The following is a 24,383-nucleotide window of genomic DNA, read 5'->3' on the forward strand; positions in this document are numbered from 1 at the left end:
GAGGACGAGGTCACGAGGGCTCTGCTCTCGGGCATGGGATCAGTTCCCTTACAAACGAGGTCTGAGGGAGCCTTCTGCTCCGTCTGCCAAGTGATGATGCGACAAGGTGCTGTCTGTGGAGAGCCAGTTCTCACCAGACACCAAACATGCCATGGCCTTCAGACCTGTGAGCACGAAACCTCTGTTGTAACAGCGAGAATGGACAAAGGATGGCAACCCTGGGAAGGGGGAGCCGGGACCTTCAGTGCTCTGCATCTTGATCTAGCTGGAGCTTAAACAACCCTGTAGTCTCCATGGACGTGGCCTTCAAAGCCCATGCGTTACAGTGCTAGCCCCCAAGGCGGTGGCACTGATACCACCGAGTGGGGTCTTCGGGGTGATTAGGCTGCAAGGCCAGAGCCCTCGTGGATGCACTAGTGCCCTCAGGAACGTGGCCCCAGCAGAGCCTCCCATTCTTTCTGGGGAGAAGGCACTGGTGCTCTGCCCTAAGAGGACTCCAGCAGAGCCCTCGCACGCTGACGCCCTGGTCGAGGACGGCCGGGAGAAGGAAGCCCACAATGTCTAAAAGTCACGGTGCCAGGTATTTAGATATAGTTTTCCAAGTGAACTAAGACGAGATTCAAACACGTTCTTGCTCCTTTATGACAGTTACTCAATAACTATCAAAATGACATTTTAAGATGCCTAAAATACTCTCGGTTTCTTCAAAGGAAAACACCCAACTAGAACAATGAAGCATGAATACCATCAAGGTGCTGTAACAAATAAACCTTTGGAAGAAATTATCAACCATGCTCTTCTTTTAAATACAGCTCCTAACACTTGACTCACTAAATGTTGGTTGAATAAATTTCCTAGATAATGCTACTAAGTTCTAGAAGACCGGAGAAATCTATTTATACAAATACATAATAACCTCAATGTAATATACTCTACAGATGTGAAAAACTGTGATGTTTCACAGTCTAAGTACAAGAAACACAGGCCAGGCGTTAAACCATCACCAAAGAAACACGGATGCTTACTGGGCAGGATGAGGGTGGCACTGTTTTTACTTTTCACGAGGTCAGTCTTACACAGGGGAGGGCTCACTGCCACAGCCCAGGAAGACTCCCATGGCACGAGGGGCTGGTTAAGACCACCTACTCAAAACGCCTCCTGCACTCCTCCCACTGCCCAGACCCCTTCAGAGAGGTGGCAGCCACTTTCACACGGAGGGGAGAAAAGCGGCATGGGACAAATAGCCGTGACCCGCTTCAGCAGGGAGTGCAGCTGCCATAGCATCTTTCTGGTGGCAGCACAGGAGACAGAAGTCCCAGCTCGGAGTCTCACTGCTACAGCACCACGTCTAAGAAACTGAAGCCAAAGAGGTTCCAGGCTCAAACGACCGCCGGAAGTGACGAGATACCAAGCAAAACAAACCCACAGCTCACCTCGCTATTGTGGCCCCGCAGGTTGAAGTTTATCCTCTGTGGCGTACTCCTGTCCCTGCGGCAGTGGCTGGAGGTGAAAGTCACGCCGACCACGCCCCGCCCGTTGCCTGTGGCCAGCCAGCCTTCCTCATAGTAGCGCCTCCTGCACACCGGCTTCTCCTTCTCGCTCTTGGGGACACGCCCCTTCCAGGACAGGCACAGGATGTTGGAGTCACTGCACAGCACAGGCCCGTGCTCCACCGCTGCATACATACTTTTCTGCAACGAACTCTTTTATTTAAAAAATAATGTTTAATGCTGGAAAATTCAAACCAATTTCTTTCATTGGCTTATTTATTTTATTTCTGTGGTTGGCTTCCGTTGCTTTTTTCCCCCTTTAAATTAAGACTGACTGAGATCTAATTAGAAGGTCAGGAATTTATAAAGATCCACCAAATGCATAGTGAAAAATTTCCTCTATAAAAGATGATGGCAGTCTGCTAAGAAAAGGTAATGCTTAAAAAAACATGTGTCCATTTTCAGGTTCAAGTCCTTAGAGGAAGAACACGCTGGCCCTTTAGAGAAAGAGCATCTTCAGTAAGTGGTGACCAAGGAACCGTTTTCTTCTTCTTACGCCACTCGGTTATTCTCATTCAGCCTGAGATTCCAGTTTAGTGTAATGTGATTCCAGAGACAAAGGGTTGCAAATACATAGATTTCAAGTAACTTAAGGCTTTAAGAATCTCTCCAGCTGGAATTTTCGTCCCCAAAGTTCGGGCGCAGAGACAGACCACACAGGATCACCTTCCTTCCGCAGCCATCCTCTGGCATGTTTTCTCAACTTGACAAATGTCTGCTGCTAAAGCTGAAAAAGATTGCATAAAGGGAAAAAAAGGCACACAAACCGTGCAAAACAGACCAGAATTTGTGCAGACAGCAGTCCAAGTTTAGGAAGAAAAAAACATTCTTTCTTCACTGTTCAAAACCACAAACTTCCCGGCCCTGTACCCCAAGGACACAGAGCTCCCTCGGACAACTCTGCCGCCCAGTGCACCCCTTGGTGCCATGGAGGATGGGAAAGCCCCTTCGCTGGCCGAAGCAGAAGGCTTGAACGCTGTCAGTGGCCCCAAGTCCACCGTGTGAGCCCTGTGTGCACCTGCTGACAGGCAGAGCTATGCTGCAGATCCTGCCTCTTCCCCAGACTCCTCGTGTGCTCCCCCAGTGACTACTCCCCTTGGCTGCTCCTAATGATCATGTACTTTTCCATTTTGCTGAAAAAAACTTATCTCAGAATTAAGTGCATCAAGTAATCTTCCTCTTATATGCAAGCCTTTCTGGACTCACAGGGGAAGGCAATTCCTTAAGTCACACAGGCAGGCCAGCGTCAGAGTGCCAGCACAGCTCCCCAGTCACCATGCTCTGCTGATGGGCACTTTCCCCTTCACACTCGGAGACTGCTGCCAATGCCACACTGCAGTCTAAGGAGAAGGAAGCTTTGCTTGGATCTGCCTGGATATTTATTTTGTAATTACAGGTTTCAATTGCTCTTTTAAGATATTATCCTACAGAATTAAAAAAGGAAAAGGGAAATAATAAATTAAAATTCCTCAAATAGTGTTAACTAAAAAAAGCAAAGCGATCAGTTCACTGTTCAGACTTGTCCTATCTATCACACCTGAACTTGCTCTCCTCCAGCCACAACCAGTCCAGAATCCCAAAGGTACATCTGAATTACCAAACCTACAGAAAAATAAAGTGCAGAAAACACTGCATGATCCCACACGCAATGTTTGCAGTCACACTTCTCCCAAGTCACCTTCTCACTGAGTTACGTCTTTAAACCGGAGAGGTATTTTTGAGGCTTAATCTGTACCAGGTTTTTTTTTTTCTCTTTCTTTCTTCTCTTCGCAAACTTTCTTTACCCGTGAAGACCATAAGGAAAACTGGCCATTAGTGATGTATTTTTCTCCCAGGGCTCCTGAGCCCAGTGGTGTCAAGTTGCTCCATCTGATTCTTAAATTAATTTTTCTAAGTTGTAAAACTCCCAAGTGTGCACAGGAATGAGACTGTCTTCTCGAGTAAATGCGTTTGAATAGAAGGTCTTAAGCGTACACAGACACACACTCTTCAGCTGGCACACGGGGCGACTGCTTTCCAACAACTTCAGGAACCATCAGATTAATCGGCTTGAAGGCCCTGGAGCTTTACAAATCTGTAAAACAAAAAAGAATATAAAAATAAGCGAACTTTAAAATACTGAAGAACACAGGTTCCAGCAGAACAGTTGGTGTAACTGGAATTGGAGACCTACCTTTACACTTACATCTATTGCACACAGCTAATGACAGGTAAAATTCAAGTAGCAAAAAGATACACCCCACCAACTTCCAGAAAACCTATAACTTAAGGGGACTGACTGCTGTGCACACTATATTAAATACATCAGTGGCTAGGCGTATCTGAGTAAAATCATTCTATTCTTGCCTACCACGCAGTCCTGAATGCATGACTTTCACCCTTCCAAGGTGCTTGTTTATATAGGTCCTCTCCAAAGGAGACTAGGGGAGGGCATTTGGCCTAGTGGTTAAGACTCCCAGGGCCCATGGTAAAGGACCTGGGTTTGGGCCTCAGCTCTGCTCAGATCTAGCTTTCTGCTAATGCACACTCCAGGAGGCAGCCGTCATGGCTCAAGCAGTTGAGGCCACTCACGTAGAAGACCTAGATTGCCCGGTGCCGCAGCTCACTAGGCTAATCCTCCACTTGCAGTGCCAGCACCCCAGGTTCTTGTCCCAGTTGTTCATCTTCCAGTCCAGCTCTCCACTGTGGCCCGGGAGGGCAGTGGAGGATGGCCCAAATCCTTGGGCCCTGTACCCACATGGGAGACCAGGAGGAAGCACCTGGCTTCTGGCTTCAGATGGGTGCAGTGTGCCGGCCGTAGCAGCCATTTCAGGGGTGAACCAACGGAAGGAAGACTTTTCTCTCTGTCTCTAACTCTGCCTGTCAAAAAAAAAAAGGACCTGGACTGAATCCCTAGCTTCCCAGCTTCACACACACCACCACCACCATAACATTTGGGGATTGAACCAACAGACACCAAGTTTTCTGTCTCAGAAATAAATGTTTAAAATTTAACAAGGAGGAAGAGGAAAAAGAGGAGAAGGAGGGAGAGGAGGAAAAAGAGGAGAAGGAAGAGGAGGAAAAGGAAGGAGAAGAGGAGAAGGAGTAAGAGTCAATGGGCTAGGTAAGTTATCTGAATTGATTTTCTCACTATGAGTGAAAGATACTCCCCAAGGACACAAAACAGCAAGGGCCTTTAAAATTAAAAAGAAAACCTCTACCCCCGACTGCTGGCAGGTCACAGAGCAAAACACAGCTGTTTTCTCAGTTTTTACATTGTCTGCTAGCAACAAAGTGCGAGAGCATCTATCGGCCGTAAACGCATCCTGCTCTCCTTACTCCTGCCTGTCCGGCCTGTAACCCTGATCTCCCCCCCAAGTCTACTTCCCAAAGGGCTCAAAGTTACCTGAGTGCCTGGCCACTGAAGGGGTAGGGTGGAGCCCAGCGATGCTGGTGCTGCTGGCCAAGAGACAAGGCTGTTGTGAACCACTGGCCTATGGGAATTAAATCCCAGCAAGATTCCATTATTAAAACTGCTTTCCCAATAATGCTGAGACATCACCTGCCCTATTTCCTGAGTGAACATTTGTACCAATGGTGCGACAGCAGAAGTGGATCAAACTGCTGCTCTTTAACCCAGATGGAGGTACGGGCATCAATGGTACCAATCAAATTGAAGAATATCCTTGATGCAGGAGGATAAGCTATTAACTTGATTAAATATCTTAATCTGTCTCCAGAATAGTAAGTACTCATAAAACACTTCTGTGCACTACTGAAGTGCCTTGGAAGTCCCAAGGAAAAGCACTTGTGCTATAGTTCAAATTGCAAATTGAACTAGTTGCTTTTGCATGTTATACCATGGAAACAGTAAATAACAAATCATGGTTATACTGGCTTGGATATGTAGCAGACATTTCCTTGAACAAAGTGAGCTTGTTATTGTAAGGAAAACAATCAACAATATTTGTTGCCAGTGATAAAAGGTGAGCTTTCAAGTCAAAATTACAACTTGGGGGAAGCCAACATCTGTCACTGTGAGTGTGATTGCTCGTTAACACTTAAAAAGTCACTCCTCATACAACTGGGAGTCTTATCAATGTGCAGTTCTGAATTGTATTTCTTTGTTTAAAAAAAAAAAAAAGATGTATTTATTTATTTGAAAGGCAGAATTACAGAGAGGCAGAGGCAGAGAGAGACAAGTCTTCCATCTTCTGGTTCACACCTCAACTGGCCATAACAGCCAGAGCTGGGCCCATCCAAAGCCAGGAGCCAGGAGCTTCTTCCAGGTCTCCAATGTCGGTGTGCAGAGGCCCAACGACTTGGGCCACCACAGAGAGCTGGATCAGAAGTGGAGCAGCCAGGAATAGAACCAGCGCCTATATGGGATGCTGGCACTGCAGGTGGCAGCTTTTCTTGCTACGGCACAGCGCCGACCCCTGAGTTGTATTTCTTTCACATTTAGTTGTGCACAGCTATGGTTCAGATGTAGTTTGTCCCCCAGAGATTCCTGTACTGGAAGCTTTGTTCTCAGGATGGAAGCACTGAAGGTGGGAAGACCTTTAAGCCATGGGGCCTAGCGGGAGGTGACCGGTCATGATCATTCTGGTAAAGCCGCTAAAGTGGTCTCTTGGAACATGTTAGGTCTCAAAGGAGTTGGGTGGTTGCCTCAACATCAGATTGTTAAAGCAAGCTGACCCCGAAATGTCTCTGGCTTCCCGTCTCACCATGTAGGTTTGTTTTTTTTTTGTTTGGTTGGTTGTTGTTTTTTTTTGCCCCACATTTGCACAACCCACTGCAGTGCCATCTGCCATGAAGTCCTTACAAGAGGTTAACTGAATGGGGCCACCCACCCTGGACTTTTGGCCTATAAAACTGTCAGCTAAATAAATTTCTTTACTTCATAAAGAAACCAAACATAGGAATTTGGTTACAGCAACACAAAGCAGACTCAGATGTGTCGATATTTGGATATTTGGAAGATTCACATACTTACTGAAGAATATTTACCAAATGTCCAATGATTATGATACAAATTATACTTGAGAAGATCTATTCAAGGTGGGAGACAAATGGATTTTAATGTAACCAAATATGAAAAACTGTTACAGCTCAAATTCTTTCTTGCAACCAGCCTTTAAGAACCACCCCTAGTTGAGTTCTGATGTAATATAAAAGAAAAATATTTATGATCATCAGAAAGACTGATTGGGGCTAGTGCCATGGTGTAGCAGGTAAGGCCACCACCTGCAATGCAGACATCCCATATGGGCGCTGGTTTGTGTCCCAGCTGTTCCACTTCCAGTTAAAAACCTAGAAGAGCATCAGAAGATGGCCCAGGTGTTTGGGCCCCTGTTACCCTTGTGGGAGACCTGGCTAAGCTTCCTATAGGAAGCCTAGCCCAGCACTGGCCACAACAACCATCTGGGGAGTGAAGCAGCAAAGGGAAGATCTCTCTCTCTCTCTCTCTCTCTCTCTGCTTCTGCCATTCTGTAACTCTGCCTTGCAAATAAATAAATCTAGAAAGAAAGAAAAGAAAGAAAGAAGGAGAGAGAGGAGAGGAAAGAGGAGGGGGGAGGTGAGTCGAGGTGAGGCAAGGTGAGGCGAGAGAAGGAGAGAGGAGAGAAGAGAAGAGAGAAGAGGAGAGAACAGAGAAGAGAACAGAGGGGAGGGGAGGAGAGGAGAGGCAGGGGGAGGAGAGACAACGAGAGGGGATGGGAGGGGAGGGGGGGAGAAAAAGAACTAAGCAAGCAGCAAACTAGTAAGGTAGATTTGGGGAGAAATATATAGATATTGTTAAATGAACGGAACGCAGAGGGGAAAACACAGTAAGAAGTCTGAGATGAAACACCCACACACTCTGCGGTGTAATGTCTGACTGCAGACTTTTTCAGAATGGGGGAAAAGAAAGTGAGTTTTCCTGGTTAAACACGCCCGTTGCTCCTCTAGGGACAGGGACTCCCCTGTCTCAGCTGCCTGCTGCAGGTGCCACAGCTCAGCGGGTCCTCACATGCGCTCAGAGAAAAGGGCTGCTGGCTTCTCCCCCGCCTCAGACCTCCCTTCACTGCCTCGCGCCACAGACGGCACAGGTTTCAAACTCTGCATTTCTAAGTAAACTAACTACAACGACCTGCCTCTACAGTCACTCTTTTCCTCTGAGAATTTACCAGAACCCACTTCACACAAGGCACTTCTAACTGGTTTCTAATTTGTTTCAAAAGCTGCTTAGAGGCCAGTTAAAATTTACCTTTAAATACCATGTTTTAAGGCAAGGATACCAGCTCCACTTGATGTGCGGCTACCTTACCAACTCAGGAAAGCACTGACACATGTAAAAACTATCACCACTGCCAAGACAACGGAGCTCCACAGTGATTTTATGTATTTAACGTGTGATCACCTCTACCTCTTAATTCTGAAAACACACTAGGAGACCAGAACTCGGCATACACGTGGATCGTTATGCCCTGGCTTAGTCAAAACACACACTCTTACTACAACTGCAGTAGCACCAGATCAGGTTGCACACTGACCTGCACTGTGAATCTGAGCTGCCCCCCCACAGGAAGTTCTTACCCAGCTCACTAGAGGCTCCTTCATACAGACCCCACTGAAGTATGAGCTTACGCACATGGCAAGGGTCTTCCCTGCATGTGGCAGAGAGAGCTACTTTTCTATTTAATGATCCCTGCTAAACCACAAAATCCTAAACAGAAGTATGTTTCATTCCAGTCTTTTTATCACCTGCAATTTCTACCAGTTCCCCTGCCTTTAATTATGTGTTCAGTAAAGTACTGAATATGACATTTTAAGGAACAACAAATATGGGTGAGAAGAAATTCTCAATATGAACCCCGGGTTATCACCAACCACTCAGAGCCTGGACTCTGGAGTCCTGAGGCTAGCGGGTTTCAGAGCCTATGTGAGTAACAGAATCCAAGCAAGAAGGCAACAGGTCACTGACATGCTCACAGAACCACAAGGTACATTTTCACTTGCTTTCTTTGCCGGATTCAACAGGCAGCCTAAGAACATGAACATCTAATTATGTGTACAGTTAGAGGAGGGAATATAGCTTACCAGACAAACAACTTGATAACTCGTTTAAGAGGTGCAAGTATGTAGCCTAGCAGTTAAGACACCTGCATCACACACTGGAATATGTGGGTCTGATTCCCAGCTCTGGCTCCTGACTCCAGCTTCCTGCCAATGCAGACCTCTGGAGGCAGCAGTGATGGCTCCAGTAATGGAGTTTCTGCAGCCCACGTGGGAGATTTGGCCCCAGCCCAGCCCCTGCCCAGTTGCAGCATATCATATCCAATTCTCAAATAAATAACAAAAACCAGGGAACAAAAAGAAAAGTAGGAGTGCAGTGTTTCTTAAAGTAATTCTACACCTGAAACTCAGATGTTGAAATATTGAGGCACCATATATACGGATCACTAGTATCAAGTCAGGTGCCTTAATTATAAAGGGAGAGCAATTCATTAAAAGTGACAAACTGAAAAAATTATAATACCCAGTGTCATGCAGAGTGCAGAGAAATAAGACAGCAAGTTGGTCATGCATGCAATGTAAAAGATTTTAAATGCAACAAACCTTTTGATTCATCAATCTGCTGTGAAAAATGTAATCATAAGGAAATAATCTTAGGTTGTATAAAGACTTAGATATAAGGATTTCTACCACAACTTTGTAGAAGAGAAAAATCTGAAATAACCATGGGTCCAAAATGATTCAACAAATGTTGTTACAGAGACATAAAGCACAATACTATGCAGCTACCAATAATTACACAGAAGACTAGAAGACTATGGGAATGACTTGGAAAGATATTCTCAGTAACCTAGGTTAATAACTCTCAAAATACTGTTGGATTTACAGCGAAGTATGGGAAAGTCCACAAACACATAAGAGAAGGCCCGGGTTATCTAGCAGACAAATGCAGATACTCACATATAAGCACTGGAACCAGAACCAGGATCACCAGTCATCACAGTCTGTCTAGAGCTGTCTCGGTTTAGCACTGAAAGCCCCATGTCCCAGAGACCCCTCAGTCCAGGACAAATTTGATCACTCTATCAGGTATCCAGATTTTGGTTAAAATTCCTGGTGGAGACATTAAACCTGAACCATACAGCAAGGCCCACAGCAAACCTGTTCTAGGATTACAGCGCCCTTGGACACAGGTTAGAGCAAATGCGAATCATCTTCATGGAAAATTCCCAGGCCGGTGCCGTGACTCACTAGGCTAATCCTCCGCCTGCGGCACCAGCACACCAGGTTCTAGTTCCGGTCAGGGCGCCGGATTCTGTCCCAGTTGCTCCTCTTCCAGGCCAGCTCTCTGCTGTGGCCGGGGAGTGTAGTGGAGGATGGCCCAGGTGCTTGGGCCCTGCATCCACATGGGAGACCAGGAGAAGCACCTGGATCCTGGCTTTGGATCAGCGCGGTGCGCCAGCCGCAGCGGCCATTGGGGGGTGAACCAATGGAAAAGGAAAACCTTTCTCTCTCTCTCTCTCTCTGTCCACTCTGCTTGTCAAAAAAAAAAAAAAAAAAAAAAAAAAATCCCAGTATAAGGAATTCCCACAGATGGGGTTCTAAAAATATGTTCTTAAACATAAACAAAAATTACTGAACACACAAAATAAGTCACCAGCAGTTTTTAGTAGACTAACAATAAACATAGGGCCGGCACTGTGGTGCAGCAGGTTAAAGACCTAGCCTGAAGCACTAGCATTCCATATGGGTGCCGGTTCTAGTCCCAGCTGCTCCTCTTCCAATCCAGCTCTCTGCTATGGTCTGGGAAAGCAGCTGAAGATGGCCTAAGTCCTTGGGACCCTTCACACACATGGGAGACTTGGAAGAACCTCTTGGCTCCTGGCTTCTGATCAGTGTAGCTCCAGCCATTGCGGCCATCTGGGGAGTGAACAAGTGGATGGAAGACCTCTCTCTCTGTCTCTACCCCTCTGTAACTCTGTGTTTCAAATAAATAAAATAAATCTTAAAAAAAAGAAACAATAAAGATACATCCCTAAACCTTCAAAAACTGGAATGAACATAAATAGATTTTAAATAATTAGGCTTGAAACCTTTAAAGAAATTAGAAAGCAAGGTACTAAAATAACCAGAGAATCAAAACAAGACTTTGAAAATGGAAATCCAATCACTGAAATAAAATATATGAGACATTAGCTTAAAAATGAATTAATGAACTGAATCTAACAGTTCAAAAAATTGTCCATCAAATTTTTTTGTAGCACAAAGAGACAACAAAATAGAAATATAAGAAGAAATTGAAAGAAATGGAAGACATGTTACAGAGAGCAGATCTAACTGTGATTCCATAAGGGCAGAAGAAAGAAAACAGAGAATATCTGAAGATGTAACTGAAACCTCATCACAATGATGAAAAATCCAGAAACAATCACAATATACATCAAGCAGGATGAATTAAAAAACATAAAGAAGAAATCCACACCTGAGTGTATCTTAGTAAACTGGCACAATAAAAACACAAACGGGCTGATGCTATGGCATAGTGGGTTAAAGCCCTGGCCTGCAGCACCGGCATTCCATATGGATAGTGGTTTCAGTCCCGGCTGCTCTACTTCTGATCCGGTTCCCTGCTAAAGCACCTGGGAAAGCAGTAGAAGATGGCACACGTCTTTGGGCCCCTGCACCCACGTGGGAGACATGGAAGAAGCTCCTGGCTGGGGCCTGGCTTTGGATCAGCTCAACTCTGGCCATTGCAGCCATTTGGGGAGTGAACCAGTGGATGGAAGACCTCTCTCTCTCTCTCTCTCTGTGTGTGTGTGTGTGTCTACCTCTCTCTGTTAATTCTGCGTCTTAGATAAATTAAAAATAAATATTTAAAAACAAACACACACACACACACGCACACACAAAGAGAAGAATCCAGAAAAACCAAAAAAGAAAACACAGGTACTGATGGCTTCTGTGTTCCCACAGCTCCCATAGCTCAGGAGTCAATCAAAATAAAAGAAATTGAGTCTACACTGAACAAGCACAAAATTTTTCTTGTGGTCATTATTCTCTAGATGCAAGCTGTGTAAGGCCCACAAGTCATTTGGTCTGGCCCTGCCAGGGCAATCACACACAGGACTTGAAACTCAATAAATCAATAAATGTAATAAATCTGGTTTTTATGTTGATAATTTTGTATAGCTGGTAAATGACGTTACAAATATCCATGACTCTAGCAAAAAAAAAGTTCCCCACCCTTGCCCCAAAATAAACCAGCATAATGACTACATAGCACTTAGATTGTATTAGGTTATTAAAAGTTGTTCATCTCTGGCCGGCGCCGCGGCTCACTAGGCTAATCCTCCGCCTTGCGGCGCCGGCACACCGGGTTCTAGTCCCGGTCGGGGCGCCGGATTCTGTCCCGGTTGCCCCTCTTCCAGGCCAGCCCTCTGCTGTGGCCAGGGAGTGCAGTGGAGGATGGCCCAGGTGCTTGGGCCCTGCACCCCATGGGAGACCAGGAAAAGCACCTGGCTCCTGGCTCCTGCCATCGGATCAGCGCGGTGTGCCGGCCGCAGCGTGCCGGCCGCGGCGGCCATTGGAGGGTGAACCAACAGCAAAGGAAGACCTTTCTCTCTGTCTCTCTCTCTCACTGTCCACTCTGTCCAAAAAAAAAAAAAAAAAAAAAAAAAAAAAAAGTTGTTCATCTCTAATCCAAAACCAAAAATACCCCAACATCTGAAACTTCTTAAGCACCAACAGGATGCCACAGGTGGAAAATTCCACAACTGATCTCCTGTGATGAGTCACAATTAAAATACAGGCATGCTAAAAATACTGTATCAGGTTGCTTTCAAGCTATGTATATAGGGTAAATATGAAACATAGATAAATTTCATATTTAGACTTGAGCCCCATCTCTAAAATATCTCATCATATATATGCAAATATCCTAAAATGTAAAAAAAAAATGTGAAATCCAAAATGCTACTAGCCCCAAGAATTTCAGGTGAAGGATACTCAACCTGCCCCAGTAATCTACAGATGGTGTGACGCACACAGGAGGATGCACACAGTTAGACGCAGACACTACAGCAGCCACAGACTCTGGCATGCGGGAGAGTCCCGGAAGGTTCCATCGTGGATACCAGAGGAACTGTTCTGCAAAAGGAATGGCAACTGAACTGACAGCAGACATCGCAGCAGCAACCCAGCAGCAGAAAATCAACGACACACAGCTTCAAAGCGCTGAGAGAAAACACGGAACCCTCTTCCAGATGAGTAACATGCAATCACATGCCTAGAAACATGGTCTCGTGAGACAGAGTGAAGGGGCCGGGCCGTGGCACAGCAGGCTAAGTATCTGCCTGCAGCTCCAGCATCCCATATGGACACCGGTTTGAGTCCCAGCTGCTCCACTTCTGATCCAACTCCCTGTTGATGGCCTGGGAAGGCAGTAGAAGATGGCCCAAGTGCTTGAGCCCCTGTATCCACATGGGAGGCTAGATAGAAGCCCTTGGCTCCTAGCTTCGGATCAGCCCAGCTCCAGCTGTTGCAGTAATTTAGGGAGTGAGTGAACCAGCAGATGGAATACCTCTGTGTCTGTAACTCAAGTAATAAATAAATAAATCTTAAAAAAAAAAAAAAAAAAAAAGAATGAAGGGGTCAACGCTGTGGCATAGCAGGTACAGCTGCTGCCTGCAGGGCTGGCATCCCATATGGGTGGCAGTTTGAGTCCCAGTTGCTCCACTTCCAATACAGCTCCCTGCTAATGTACCTGGGAAGATGGCCCAAGTGCTTGGGCCCTGTACTCACATGGGAGACCTGGAAACAGCTCCTGGCTTCAGATGGGTCCAGCTCTGGCTGTTGTGACCATTTGGGAAGTGAACTAGCAGATGGAAGACCTCTCTCTCTCTCTCTCTAACTGCCTTTTTCAAATAAATAGTTTTTTTTTTAAAGTGAAATATTTAAAAACACAAAAGCTGAATTTTAAAGCCATCTGACCTTACAATATTAACTTCTAAAGAGTATTCCTTTTTTTTTAAGATTTATGTATTCATCTGAAAGGCAGAGTTAGAGAAAGAGAGACAGAGAGACAGAGAGACAGAGAGAGATCTTCCATCCATTGGTTCACTCCCCAAATGGCTGCAATGGCCAGGCTGGGCTGATCTGAAGCAATGAGCTTCATCCATGTCTCCCACATGAGTGTTCCAAGCACTTGGGCCACCTTCCACTGCTTTCCCAGGCACATTAGCAGGGAGCTGGATTGGAAGTGGGACAGCTGGGACTCAAACAGGCACCCATACGGGATGCCAGCACTGCACGCAGCAGCCTTACTTGAAGTATCACAGCACCAACCCCAAACAGTATGCTTTTAAGCAGAAGGAAAATGATTCAGAAGGAAGGTCTAGGCCAGCTCCACTGCTCACTAGGCTAATCCTCCGCCTGCGGCGCCGGCACACCGGGTTCTAGTCCCGGTCGGGGCGCCGGATTCTGTCCCGGTTGCCCCTCTTCCAGTCCAGCTCTCTGCTGTGGCCCAGGAAGGCAGTCGAGGATGGCCCAAATGCTTGGACCCCGCACCTGCACAGGAGACCAGGAGGAAGCACCTAGCTCCTGGCTTCGGATCGGCGCAGCTCTGGCTGTGGCGGCCATTTGCGGGGTGAACCAACAGAAGGAAGACCTTTCTCTCTGTCTCTCTCCCCCCCACTGTCTAACTCTGCCTGTCAAAAAAGAAGGAAGAAGGAAGAAGGAAGAAAGAAGGTATAAGATAGAAGAACAAACTATGAAAAAGATCACTAAGCATATAAACAATGTTCCCAAAAGAGCCGTAATAATAGCAATAACAGCAAACACACAGCACTAATGCTTTACAGCTACTATTAATTTCTCTTAGACTTATGAGAAATCCTTCACTCTCCATATTTTACAAATTGAGAAAGTGAGGCACAGGCAGGCAGGCTGTGTATCTTACCCAGCATTACTCAGGTGGCATAGCTGAGATTCAAATGAGGCTGACAGCATCCAGTCCATATACTTACTAGGTGGCACATATTAGGAGGGGCCAAAATAGAAAACCAAAGAAACAATTTTTGTTTGTTTGTTTGTTTTTTGTTTTTTTTTTGCAAAGAAACAATATTATCAAAAGAAAGATGATCAAAGCTAACGTACCCTTCGGCCCTTATATTGTCTTATAAGAGTGTCTGATGCACACTAGTCCTCTACACAGAGGAAAAACAGAAGCAAAAGGCAGAATTAAGAAAAAGGTGGTGTCAGGGCTGACGCCGAGGAGCACTAGGTTAATCCTCCACCTGCAGCGCCAGCATCCCATATGGGCACTGGGTTCTAGTCCCAGTTGCTCCTCTTCCAGTCCAGCTCTCTGCTGTGGCCCGGGAGTGCAGTGGAGGATGGCCCAAGTCCTTGGGCGCCTGTACCTGCATGGGAGACCAGGAGGAAGCACCTGGCTCCCGGCTGCAGACTGGCGCAGCTCCATCCGTTGCGGCCATTTGGGAAGTGAACCAACGGAAGGAAGACCTTTGTTTCTCTTTCTCTCTCACTGTCTGTAATTCTACCTGACAAATAAATAAATAAATGGAATGGAATGGAATGGAATGGAATGGAATGGAATGGAAAGGAAAGGAAAGGAAAGGAAAGGAAAGGAAAGGAAAGGAAAGGAAAGGAAAGGAAAGGAAAGGATGGTGTAAGTGTAAATACATCAGTAATCACAACATCCTCATGACTGAAAGACCTACGCTTGCCAGTTAAGAATGTCAGAGCAGGATTCCAAGATGGCGCATAGGGAAAGGTGGACTGCTCCAGGCCAGGGGAAGACAGGTGAAGAAAACAGAAGTGGAGAAAGTGAATGCTCAGGGGGAGAGGCGGAGGGAAAACGGCTGTGGCGACTCTGCGGGAGGAGAGGCGGTAGATGTGTGTGGGAGGCGCAGACACGTAACAACCAGCATGGACAGAACACAAGACCCTCGCAGCCCAAAGCTGGAGAAAGAGCCGGCTCTGGAGAGCAAGTGGCCCAGCCACTGGTGAGATAGCAGCTACACTGTCTTACTGTCTCTGAGGCCAGTCCAAAACCCTGAGAGGAACAGGGTGCCTGCTCACCCAGAGGAAAAAAAGGAGCACTTTTCTCTCTCCCCAGCCCCCCAACAAAAGTGCCCAGCAACTGGCTGAGAGGGCAGGCGCCATTGTGGACTTAACTAGCCAGCAGCTGTGGCAACACTTATGAGTGTGTGCCCAGCAACGGGGGAAAACACACGGTCTTGACAGCAGAGGCACACCCTCAACGGGCGGGGACAAGGAACCATTCCAACATCAGGACTGGCTGCAGAGACTTGAACACACCCAACAACTGGTGGGGAGGAGGCGATATTGTGCAAGGAGCAGGGATGTGACAGGCAGCTATTGCACTGTTCTGTGATCCAGGGATTTTACCCCACTGACTGTGAGTCTGGCTGGGAGGACGGACAGGGGCCCGGGAACCCACGAAGGACTGTGAAGTGCCCCCAGCCTCTCAACACACCACAGGTGCCAGGACTCAAACCGCCAAGGCGGAGCACGTGCAGCAGCCGGCTCTGGGACCGTCTCAGCCTATCTAGCGGGACAGGCTAGCGGGGCGGCGTGGATCCTCTGCACCCCATGACTGCAGGCCCCCTGTGTGCTGAGACTGTGGGGACTCTGTGACTGCATGGGAGGACGCAGGGTCTAACTGGGTCTCGGGGCAATCATGTGGCTCCCCACGTTCGGAGCTCCCTGACTGCCTGCAGCAGGATCCATGTTCACACTGAGGACGCACAGATCAAACTGAAATATTAGAAATGAAGAATAAGACAAGTCAAATAAAAGATACAGTGGAAAACCTTAATAGACTTGGTGAGACACAAGAAAGAATATTCAAGCTGGAAGACAAATTATTGGAAATTTTTCATTCAGACAAAAAAAAATTAAAAAACCATGGAGATTTATGGGATACTATCAAATGACCCAACATATGGGTCTTAGGAGGTCCTGGAGGTGTGGACAGAGAGGATGGATAAAAAGGCCTATTTAATGAAATAATTACAGAAAACTTGCCCAATTTGGAGAAAGAAAGGGATGTCCAAGTACAGACAGCACAAAAAACTAATAGACATGACCAAAAAAGATCCTCACCACAACATTTTAGTCACACTTTCAACATGATAAAAAATAAAAATATAAAATATAAAATAATGAAAAAAGTAAAACATAATAAAAGATTCTAAAAATACACAAGAGAAATGCCAGATTACTTTCAGAAAACTTCAATTAGACTCAGAGTTGACATCTCATCAGAAACTCTACAGGCTAGCAGAGAATAGAGATATAATCCAAGTCTTTTTTTCTTTTCTTACTGATTCTTGTTTTTTTAAGATTTTATTTATTTATTTGAGAGGCAGAGTTACAGACAGAAGAAGAGACGGAGAGAGGTCTTCCACCTGCAGGTTCACTCCCAAAATGGCTGCAATGGCCAGGGTGGGGCCAATCTGAAGGTAGGAGCCAGGAGCTTCTTCCAGGTCTCCCAAATGGGTGCAGGGGCCCAAGCACTGGGACCATTTTCACTGCTGGATTGGAAGAGGTGCAGCCAGGACATAAATCGGTGCCCACGAAGGATACTGGACCGCAGGCAGAGGGTTAGCCTACGATGTCACAGTGCCAGCCCCCATAATCCAAATCTTAAGGAAAAAAAAAGTCATCAACTCAGAATACTATACACCACAAAGCTCTCATTTATGAAGGAAGGTGATAAGACTTTCCAGCCCTGCAAAAGATGCTTAAGGATGTGTTACACAGAAACATGATCATCACTACAAAAGAAGGTAAAGGAAGAAAATCTCTCAGTAAAAGATCACAGGAAGTTCAAAGTATAAATCAGGAATATATTTGTGATATGACTAGTGCTCAAACAGTATTTGGCACTTTGTGTTCTGTGTGGGGGGCAAACTGATGACATCTTTACTTAATATATTCTAAATCGATCTTCTGTATATAAAGATAATTGAAAATGAATCGATGTGAATGGAATGGTAGAGGGAGCAGGAGATGGGAGGATTGCGGGTGGAAGGGAAGTTATTAGGGGGGGAAGCCACTGTAATCCACAAACTGTGCTTTGGAAATTTACATCTACTAAATAAAAGTCAAAAAAAAAAAGGAATATATTTGGAAAAATGGCAGGGCAAAGTCATTACTTATCAAGAGTCACACTAAATGTAAATGGCCTCAACTCCCCAGTTGAAAGGCACAGACTGGCAGAGCTGATTAAAAAACAAAACTCATCTATTTGCTGCCTACAAGAAACACATCTTACCAACAAAGATGCACATAGACTGAAAGTGAAAGGATGGAAAAATATATTCCATGCCAAGAGAAACCAAAAAAGAGCTGGTGTAGCCATCTTAACATCAGACAAAATAGACTTTAACACAAAAACTGTTAAAAAAGACAAAGAAGGGCACAATATAATGATTAATGGGTCAATTCAACTGGAAGATGAAACTATTATAAACATTTATGCACCTAATTACAGGGTACCTGGCTATTTAAAAGAAATGTTAGGCCGGCGCCGCGGCTCACTAGGCTAATCCTCCACCTTGCAGCGCCGGCAACCAGGTTCTAGTCCCGGTCGGAGCACCAGATTCTGTCCCGGTTGCTCCTCTTCCAGGCCAGCTCTCTGCTGTGGCCTGGGAGTGCAGTGGAGGATGGCCCAAGTGCTTGGGCCCTGCACCCCATGGGAGACCAGGAAAAGTACCTGGCTCCTGGCTTTGGATCAGCGCGGTGCACCGGCCGCAGCGCGCCAGCCGCGGCGGCCACTGGAGGGTGAACCAATGGCAAAGGAAGACCTTTCTCTCTGTGTCTCTCTCTAACTGTCCACTCTGCCTGTCAAAAAAAAAAAAAAAAAAAAGATAGGGGTCAAGGACTTTCAAACAGATATTTTTCAAAAGAGGAAATCCAAATGGCCAACAGACACATGAAAAAATGCTCAGGATCATTAGTCAGGGAAATGCAAATCAAACCACAATGAGGTTTCACCTCACCCCAATTAGAGCGGCTTTCATACAGAAATCAACAAACAACAAATACTGGTGAGGATGTGGGGTAAAGGCACACTAATCCACTGTTGGTGGGCATGCAACCTGGTAAAGCCACTATGGAAGACATAGAGATTCCTCAGAAATCTGAATGTAGCCCTACCATACAGCAATCCCACTTCTCGGAATTTACCCGAGAAATTTAATTGGGAAACAAAAGAGCTATCTGCACCTCAATGTTTACTGCAGCTCAATTCACAATAGCTAGGACATGGAATCAACCTAAATGCCCATCAACAGTAGACTGGATAAAGAAATTATGGGATACGTACTTTATGAAATACTACACAGTGGTTAAAAAAAAATGAAATCTGGTCATTTGCAACAAAATGGAGGAATCTGGAAAACATCATGATGGGTGAAATAAGCCAGTCCCAAAGGGACAAATATCATATGTTCTCCCTGATCTGTGACAACTAACTGAGCACCTAAAAGGAAACCTGTAGAAGTGAAACTGACACTATGAGAAGCAATGACTTGATCAGCCCTTGTCCTGACTGTCGAGAAACAACTTACTATTTTATTCTTTTTAGTATTTTATTTTTCTACTTAATACCATTGGTTAAACTCTTTACTTAACACAGAATTATTCTTAGGTATTTAAATCCAATTGAAAATTGACCCCTGTTAAAAATAAGAGTGGGAATAAGAGAGAGAGGAGATGTACAGTTCAGCACATGTTCCCTCGGACTTACCCCTAAGGGTAAAGCTAAAAACTTGCCATGGGACTCCAAATCCCATTAAGTTGGCAGGTACCAATGCTATCTTATTGGTTAAAGTGGTCAGTTTAAGTGCACAACTGATCATAAAGATGGGAATAAGTGTCAAAGGGATCACATAAATAAGATCAAGTGTCTGCTAATAATAATAGATAGAAGTAAAAAGGAGAGAACGATCCAAAATGGGAAGCAGGCCACAGAGCAGACTCACAGAATGACAAATGCCCTAAACATCACTCTGGCCTCAGAATCAGCCCTTAAGGCATTCAGATCTGACTAAGAAGCTCATGAGAGCATTTCAGGCATGCAAAGCCAAGACACTGTGGCATAAAATGACCTACATAAAAGATCTCTGTGAGTGAAATCAGTGGAAAGAAGGGATAATCAAAGAATGAGGTACCTCTCTCTGAAGGGAGGAGAGAACTTCCACTTTGATTATGATCCTGTCTAAATAATGTCGGAGTTTGTGGACTCAAAAGGCTTCCATAGCCTTGGCAGCTCATGACAAGAGCCTCAGGTGATCACTGACATCATAAATAAAAGTTTTAATTGTTAACAACAGGAGTCACTGTGCACTTGCTCCCCATGTAGGAACTCTGTCCTTAATGAGTTATACTATGAGAGTTAATGGCAAAACCAGTCTTCAGACAGTACTTTATACTGTGTGTGTGTCTGTGTGGGTGCAAACTGTTGAAATCTTTACTTAGTAAAGAGCTGATGATCTTCTGTATATAAAGATAATTAAAAATGAATCTTAATGAAGAATGGGATGGGAGAGGGAGTAGGAGTTGAAACGGTTTGGGGGTGGGAGGGCAGGTATGGGGGTGAAGAACCGCTATAATCCAAAAGTTGTACCTATGAAATTTATATTTATTAAATAAAAGATTTCTATAAAAATTCACATGGAAACAGAAGAGACCCCAAATAGCTAAAGCAATCTTAACAACAACAACCAAGCTGGATACTCACAATAGCAGATTTCAAGACACATTGTTATTATCAAACAGCCTGGTACTGGCAAAAATAGAGACATCTGACCAAGGGAACAGAACAGAAACTCCAGAAATCAACCCACATCTACAACCAACTTTTCTTTGACAAAGGACCTAAAATCAATCCCTGGAGCAAGGACAGTCTCTTCAATAAATGGTGCATTTATTTATTTATTTGAAAGTTAGAGTTATACAGAGAAAGAAGGAGAGGCAAAGAGAGAGAGAGGGACCGTACACTTTACATAAAATTCCACTCAAAGTGGATCAAGGACCTAAATTTACAACCAATACCATCAAATCATGGGAGACCAGGAAGAAGCACCTGGCTCCTGGCTTCGGATTGGCATTTTTATTTTAAAAAATAAAATAATAATAATAATAATAAAAAAAACGAATATCAACGTATAATGAGGGGAGAAAATAAAGTGACACAGGCATTTAGTCATGCAATTAAGATGCTGGTTAGGCCATATCAAAGTTCCTGGGAGTTTGCTTATGGGTTCTAGCTCCTGACTCCAGCTTCCTAGTACAGAGTCTGGGAGGCAGCAGTGTTGGCTTAAGTACCTGGGTTTTGTCCTCCCACAGGGGAGACCTGGATTGACTTCCCACATCCCAGCTTCAATTCAACCCAACCGAGGCTTTTGTGAGCATCTTAAGAGTGAACCAGCAGATGGGAGTAAATGCTCCTGCACTATCTCCTCCCTACTCCTGCCCAAATAAATACATAAATTTTCAAAAAGTTCTATCAAGCTCTCATAAAAGATATCTAAAAACCTAATGGTGGGGGATAGGGGAGACAGGTATTAGGCCTAGTGGTTAAGACACCATCTGAGATACTTATGTCTCACGCTGGAGTACCTGGAACTGATTCCTGGCTCTGGCACTTGACTCCAGCTTCCTGCTAATGAAGACCCTGGGAGGCAGCAGTGCTGGCTCAAGCAGCTAGGAGACCTGGATTATGTTCTTGGCTTCCACTTCAGCATCTGGATTTTGCAGGCATTTAGAAGTGAACCACCAGATGGGGGAGCACTTGCTTGCTCTTTGTCTCTCAAAAAAAAAACAAACAAACAAACAAACAAAAAAAACCACCCTCTTTAATGTAATTAGGGTGCCAGCATTATGGCAAAGAAAGTAAAGCCAACATCTACATGCCATATGGGCTCTGGTTCTTGTCCCGGCTGCTCCATTCCCAATACAGTTCCCTGCTAATGCACCTAAGAGAGCAGCTAAAGATGGCCCAAGTGCTTGGTGGGCCCCGGTACCCACATGCAAGATATGGAAGAAGCTCTTGCCTCCTGGCTTCGAATCGGTCCAGCTCCGGCCACTGTGGCCATTTGGGGAGTGAACCAGCAGATGAAAGATCAATCTCTGTCTGTCTCTATCTCAGTAACTCTACCTTTCAAATAAATAAGGTATTTTTTAAAAGAACAGAAAATTTAATTACATTTGAAATAGACAAGTTCCTAGGAAACACAGTTTAACAAAGCTAACTCAAAACAGTCTAAATTATTCCATAAGCCTTAAATAAAAATAATAAGTAATTTTAAATCATCTTAAAAAGAAACTCAACTATATATTTTACAGACAAGTTAAATCTAATATTCAAAAAAAATATGAAGTATTACATAACCTCACTCACAGAAAAGAAAAGGTGCTAATATCCACAATTAATTCTATGAGGTTATTATACCTTGAAAGCAAAATCAGATGTGGAAAGTGCAAAAATTAAAAAAATTCAAGGCAACACCACTCATGAAAAAGATAAAAATCTTCACAAAACATTAGCAAATTCAAGAGAAGCATATAAAGAAAATATTGCAATCTGCCCAAACTAGGTTCATCCCAGAAATGTCGGAGTAATTTAACATTAGAAAATCTATCAATTAGAATTATAAAGTATATTAACTGTAATACATCATACTAAAGGATTAGAATAAAAAGATCATTGAAATACAAGAGTATTTGAAAAAGTTCATGAAAAATGTTACAAAAAATGCATGAATTTCAAAAACTTTTTGTGTCAAAATAAATTCATCTTTAATTCTCTTTTTCCACAAACTTTCTGAAGTGCCCCTTTATAAGCATGAAAGGTAACTGGTAAAATTTAACATTCATATTTTTTAAGTTCCTAATGAGAGAGAATTTTCTTATTCAGTTAAAGGATACTTATTAATCATCAATAGCAAACATCACATTTAATTGTGAAACAGGTTAAGGATGGCCACATCACACTGCACTAGAAATCCCAGCCAGAGTATGATGTTCTCAGGTCACATCACATCACACGGTACTGGAGGTCCCAGCCAGCACAGCAAGACAAGAACAAAAGGAAAAGTACAACCAGGCAGGAAGGAAACAAAAAACCTAGAGCGAAATTCCAAACGGAAGCACGGGTCATGAAAGGTGATCTCACAAATGCTGCAACACTTAACAAAGACATGTAAAAGAAGAAATTATTATTCCCATTTTCTCTATGAGAGAACCGAGGTTCAGAAAGGTCTTACGCAACTCTCCTGAAGTCTGAAGTCAGAAATCAAACCAACTGATAATTTCAGTGTCACTTACCCACTCTGCCATCAGGTTGGGCAGGAGTATAACAGTTTTGGACCCAGCCAGGTCCACGTTCAGACTACAGGGTAAACAGAATGTACTAAGCCCTGTTCAGCACTTGTGTGGCCACAGGTGTGCACTCCAGGGCGTTTATTTCTGCCTGCGATCCATAAAGGATTATAACTTATCCCATCACTAGGGAAGCACCTTTATTCCTACGTGGGGTCACTCCTTCCTGTGAAAACACATTTTTGATGCCATGTACAAATAAAAGTACTTTTACTCAACTGAATACACATTTATTGGGTACCTAATGTATACACTGCGGTTGCTATTAAGTAATTCCCAAGGTAGCTCCCAGAAATAGCTCAAAAATGTCTAAAATGGCAGAGAATTGAAGGAGCAATCCAAAAAAAGAAAAACTCGCTATGAGGAGTAAAAGCAGCCAGTGGAAGGGAGCTGGCAAGAACTCACAGACTAGGTAGTTCTGAAGACATCGCAGAAGAAAGCGAAGACTGGGAATCTAGGACGAGCACGGCCACAAGGCCGACCAGCCTGGGCCTGGGGAGAGCACAGGGCACAGAGGGGAAGCAGGGCCATTCCGCAGAAGGCCCTGGAGCCCAGGGTGAGGAGACTTCGCTAGCCGAGGAACGGGCTCAAGTGACTGTAAGTGGCTGAGAATTGCAGCTGACCTTCACCTGCGCAGTGGAAGGGGAAGGTTCACAAACGCGGGAGGCTGCCCCAAGACTCCAGTTCCTGCTCCATCGTAGCTTCCCACACTGTGAGCCTTCTCAGCACAAGTACGCTTTCATCCCTGAATCTCCAGACCTGGAACAGAACTCAGCATTTGCCGAGTGAATGACTGTGACTTGTAGGAAGAAGCCCAGCTGGCTAAGCCCCTCCCAAAGCATCACTGTGTCTCCCCTAAAAGGCACAAAGAGATGACCCTAAATAAATGGTAAATTACAGGTTCTGCTATAGTTACCATCTTCTGATTAAGAAGGCAATTGGGCCGGCGCCGTGGCTCACTAGGCTAATCCTCTGCCTGCGGCACCGGCACACCGGGTTCTAGTCCCGGTCAGGGTGCCGGATTCTGTCCCGGTTGCTCCTCTTCCAGTCCAGCTCTCTGCTGTGGCCCGGGAGTGCAGTGGAGGATGGCCCAAGTGCTTGGGCCCTACACCTGCATGGGAGACCAGGAGGAGCACCTGGCTCCTGGCTTCGGATTGGCACAGTAGGCAGCAGCGCGCCAGCCGTAGTGGCCATTTCAGGGATGAACCAACGGAAGGAAGACCTTTCTCTGTGTGTCTCTCTCTCTAACTCTGCCTGTCAAAAAAATTAATTAATTAATTAATTTAAAAAAAAGAAAGCAATTGAAAATTTCGAAAAATTTTTCATGGAAAAGGCAGAAACAAAAATTGAGGGCCCTTAAAAGCCACAGCCTTTTGTTCTGATCATCTAAAAAACCAAAGTCTTACATGACAGTACATACTGGTACACTGA

The 24,383-nt window shown here is 44.8% G+C and overlaps 1 protein-coding gene across 9 annotated transcripts in view; it reads right to left on the bottom strand.

The window, feature by feature from the left end:
- Positions 1-24,383, bottom strand: part of TULP4 (TUB like protein 4) — a 248,201-nt gene that overhangs the window by 184,028 nt on the left and 39,790 nt on the right. For 8 of the 9 annotated variants that reach the window (XM_051855194.2, XM_051855187.2, XM_051855193.2 and 5 more), the window contains one exon: positions 1,434-3,624. In XM_051855194.2, the coding sequence (XP_051711154.1) occupies positions 1,434-1,685 (252 nt within the window). In that variant the 5' untranslated portion in view covers positions 1,686-3,624. Of the gene's footprint in view, positions 1-1,433; positions 3,625-21,191; positions 21,317-24,383 lie in introns of those variants that run through there. The other variant, XM_070073329.1, reaches the window with a different exon arrangement.

Source organism: Oryctolagus cuniculus, chromosome 5 (genome assembly GCF_964237555.1).
Source record: "Oryctolagus cuniculus chromosome 5, mOryCun1.1, whole genome shotgun sequence".
NCBI classification, from domain to species: Eukaryota; Metazoa; Chordata; class Mammalia; order Lagomorpha; family Leporidae; genus Oryctolagus; species Oryctolagus cuniculus.